The sequence below is a fragment of the Penaeus japonicus genome, unplaced genomic scaffold, assembly GCF_977035675.1.
Source record: "Penaeus japonicus unplaced genomic scaffold, GWHDUDI00000001_assembly GWHDUDI00000018, whole genome shotgun sequence".
In the NCBI taxonomy this organism is placed as follows: domain Eukaryota; kingdom Metazoa; phylum Arthropoda; class Malacostraca; order Decapoda; family Penaeidae; genus Penaeus; species Penaeus japonicus.
The window spans coordinates 19,760,336-19,763,300 of NW_028234420.1; the positions used below are offsets into that span (position 1 = coordinate 19,760,336).

At 40.2% G+C, this 2,965-nt stretch overlaps 1 protein-coding gene across 1 annotated transcript in view; it reads right to left on the reverse strand.

The window, feature by feature from the left end:
- The window catches only part of LOC122264087 (uncharacterized), a 55,025-nt gene extending 53,164 nt beyond the window's left edge, over positions 1 to 1,861 (reverse strand). The window contains exon 1 of the mRNA XM_086546394.1: positions 1,784 to 1,861. Within this exon, the coding sequence (XP_086402520.1) occupies positions 1,784 to 1,861 (78 nt within the window). The remainder of the gene's footprint in view (positions 1 to 1,783) is intronic.
- Positions 1,862 to 2,965: the final 1,104 nt, after the last annotated feature.

Below are 2,965 nucleotides of genomic sequence, written 5' to 3' on the forward strand. Positions count from 1 at the left end.
TCTCTCTCTCTCTCTGTCTCTCTCTCTCTCTCTCTCTCTCTCTCTCTCTCTCTCTCTCTCTTTCTATATGTTACTTTGAAGAAGGAAGCATCAAACTATAATGACCATTGAATATAGTTTCAGAAATATAAAGACTGAGAGAGGAAGGAGAGAGGGAGGGAGGGAGGGAGGGAGGGAGGAAGAGAATGAGAGATAGATGGATAGATAGATAGATAGATAGATAGAGAGAGAGAGAGAGAGAAAGACACAGAGAGAAAGAAAATGAAGATGAAGAAGCAGGCAAAAAAAAAAGAAAGAAAGAAAGAAAGAAAAAAAAAACATGATGTATGACACAACGACCCTATTATCCCCGCGTCAGTCAGTGTCACGTGATAAGACAAGTTTTTGTAGAGGCAGCTCTGTCGCCCGGGGCAATGGGGATGCCGTAGAGAGAGAGGGAGAGGGAGGGAGAAGGAGAAGGAGAGGGAGAGGGAGAGGGAGAGAGAGAGGGAGAGGGAGGGGGGTAGGGAGGGAGGGAGGGAGGGAGGGAAGGAGGGAGAGAGAGAATGAGAGAGAGAGAGAGAGAGAGAGAGAGTCTCTCTGTCTTTCTCTATCTCTCTCTATCTATCTATCTCTATCTTTCTCTCTGCCCCCCCCCCCTCTCTCTCTCTCTTTCTTCCTCTCTTTTTTTTTCTCTCTCTCGCCTTCTTCGGAGTCCTATTTACCTCAGCCACATCCTACGCTCCCCCCACCCCCTACCTCTTCGGTAAACCTAATCAAGGACATCAAAGGACTTCCTTCCTGATTCCCTCTTGCGATCCTAGCACATCCTAAACCAATATTCGGTCGGTCTTTCTATCTTTCTTTCACTCTTTTTTCTCTTTTTCTTTATTTTTCCTTTTTTTCTCTCTCTCTTTTGCTGACTTTTTTTTCTCTCGTTTTCCTCTCTTTTGCTCTTTTTTTTTGCTCTCTTCCTCCTTTTCTATCTCCCTTTCTCTCTTTTCGTCTTTTGCTCTCTCTCTCACTTTCTTCCTTTTACTCACTCTCTCTGTCTCTCTCTTTCTCTTTTGGTATATTTCTCTTTCGTTTATTATATTTTACTTTAACTCTCTCTCTCTCTCTCTATCTCTTTCTATCTCCTTTTCATAAGCCTCATCGACTTTCTATTTGTTTCCCTCCTTTCTCTCTTTCTCTCTCTTTCTTCTCGCCCCCCCTTCTCTGTCTCTCTTTTCCCATCCCTTTCTTCTCTTCTCCTCTCCTCTCTCTCCCCTTTCCCTTACTCTGTCTATAAAAGTCTTTATTTTTCCTTAAGCAAACACGAACGCCAAATAAGGCGGTTCCTATAATATAAAACCCCAAAGGTGTGTATGGTTACTGTTTGACCAGTGCCTTCCCTCTTTTTTTTTCTCTCTTATTCGCGTCACATTTCTCATCCTCTTTCTCTCTCTCTCTATCTTTCTTTCTCTCTATCTCTCTATCTATCTTTCATATCTCTCTCTCTCTCTCTCTCTCTCTCTCTCTCTCTCTCTCTCTCTTTCCCTCCTGCTATCTCCCCCCCCCTCTCTCTCTCCTTTCCTCCCGCCATCTCTCCCTCTCTCTCTTTCCTTCCTTCTCTCTCTCTCTCTATTTGTCTCCTTTCCTCCCGCCATCTCTCTCTCTCTCTCTCTCTCTCTCCTTTCCTCCCGCCATCTCTCCCCCCCCCTCTCTCTTTCTCTCTCTCTCTCTCCTTTCCTCCCGCCATCCCCCCCCCCTCTCTCTCTCTCTCTCTCTCTCTCTCTCTCTCTCAAGCATGTTAATGTCTGACTTGGCGGTTCTCGTGAGTCCATGAAGATTCTCCTAAGTCAACAAGATGGTTAGTCTGGTACTGTTGCTGATTAGCCATATTTCGATTACTTTGTGTTTGTTTAGGTTCTTTATTTTGGGAATGCTAATTGGTAGGTGAATATATTTTGTTATATTCTTTGGTTATAGTAGATTTATCACCCTGCCTCTCTCTCTCTCTCTTGCTTTCTTTTTCTCCCTTTCTCTCTTTGGCTTTCCTTCCTTCCTTCATTTTCCCTCTCTCTTTCTCTTTCATCTCTCTCTCTCTCTCTCTCTCTCTCTCTTAATATGAAAGCATACATGATATAATTATTAGGTATGCTACTCTTCCTTGTATTTCAGTCTTCGTCCTTTACAACAGCTTTATGACTTAAACAGTGAGGTATTTATCTTTAACAACTTAATTTAATCTGAAGTGCCTTTTCAGTCGAACAATAATGGTCAATGTGTGTTGGTGGTTGTTTAAACACACACACACACACACACACACACACACACACACACACACACACACACACATATATATATATAGGTGTGTTTATATATATATGTATGTAAATATGTATATGTATATGTATATATACATATATATATATATATATATATATATATATATATATATATATATATATATACATAGATATATATATATATATATATATGCACATACATATATTTATACACACACACACACACACACACACACACACGCACACACTATATATACATATATATGTATATATATAATGTGTGTGTACACATATGTATATGTTGGTATATGTATATGTATGTATGTATATATATATATATATATTGTTGCATATATATATATATATAAATATTGTTGCATATATATATATATATATATATATATTATATATATATATCATATATATGTGTGTGTGTGTGTGTGTGTTTGTGTGTGTGTGTGTATTAGTACGTATATTCTTGCATGTCAGTCTGCGTGGTATGAGCGTGAGCATGTGCATTTGTGCCTGAACATAACACGCGCCTGTGCCAACGTGCAAGCGGCAGCAGCAGCGTCTGATCTGCTTGCAAGACGCGGCTCAACAGACACCGATGCCGGGCTTAAGACTAACTAAAAGGTTAGATCTAATCCCAAGAGATTAGGCAGATTAGGCAGATCTGTGTGATTGTGATCGAA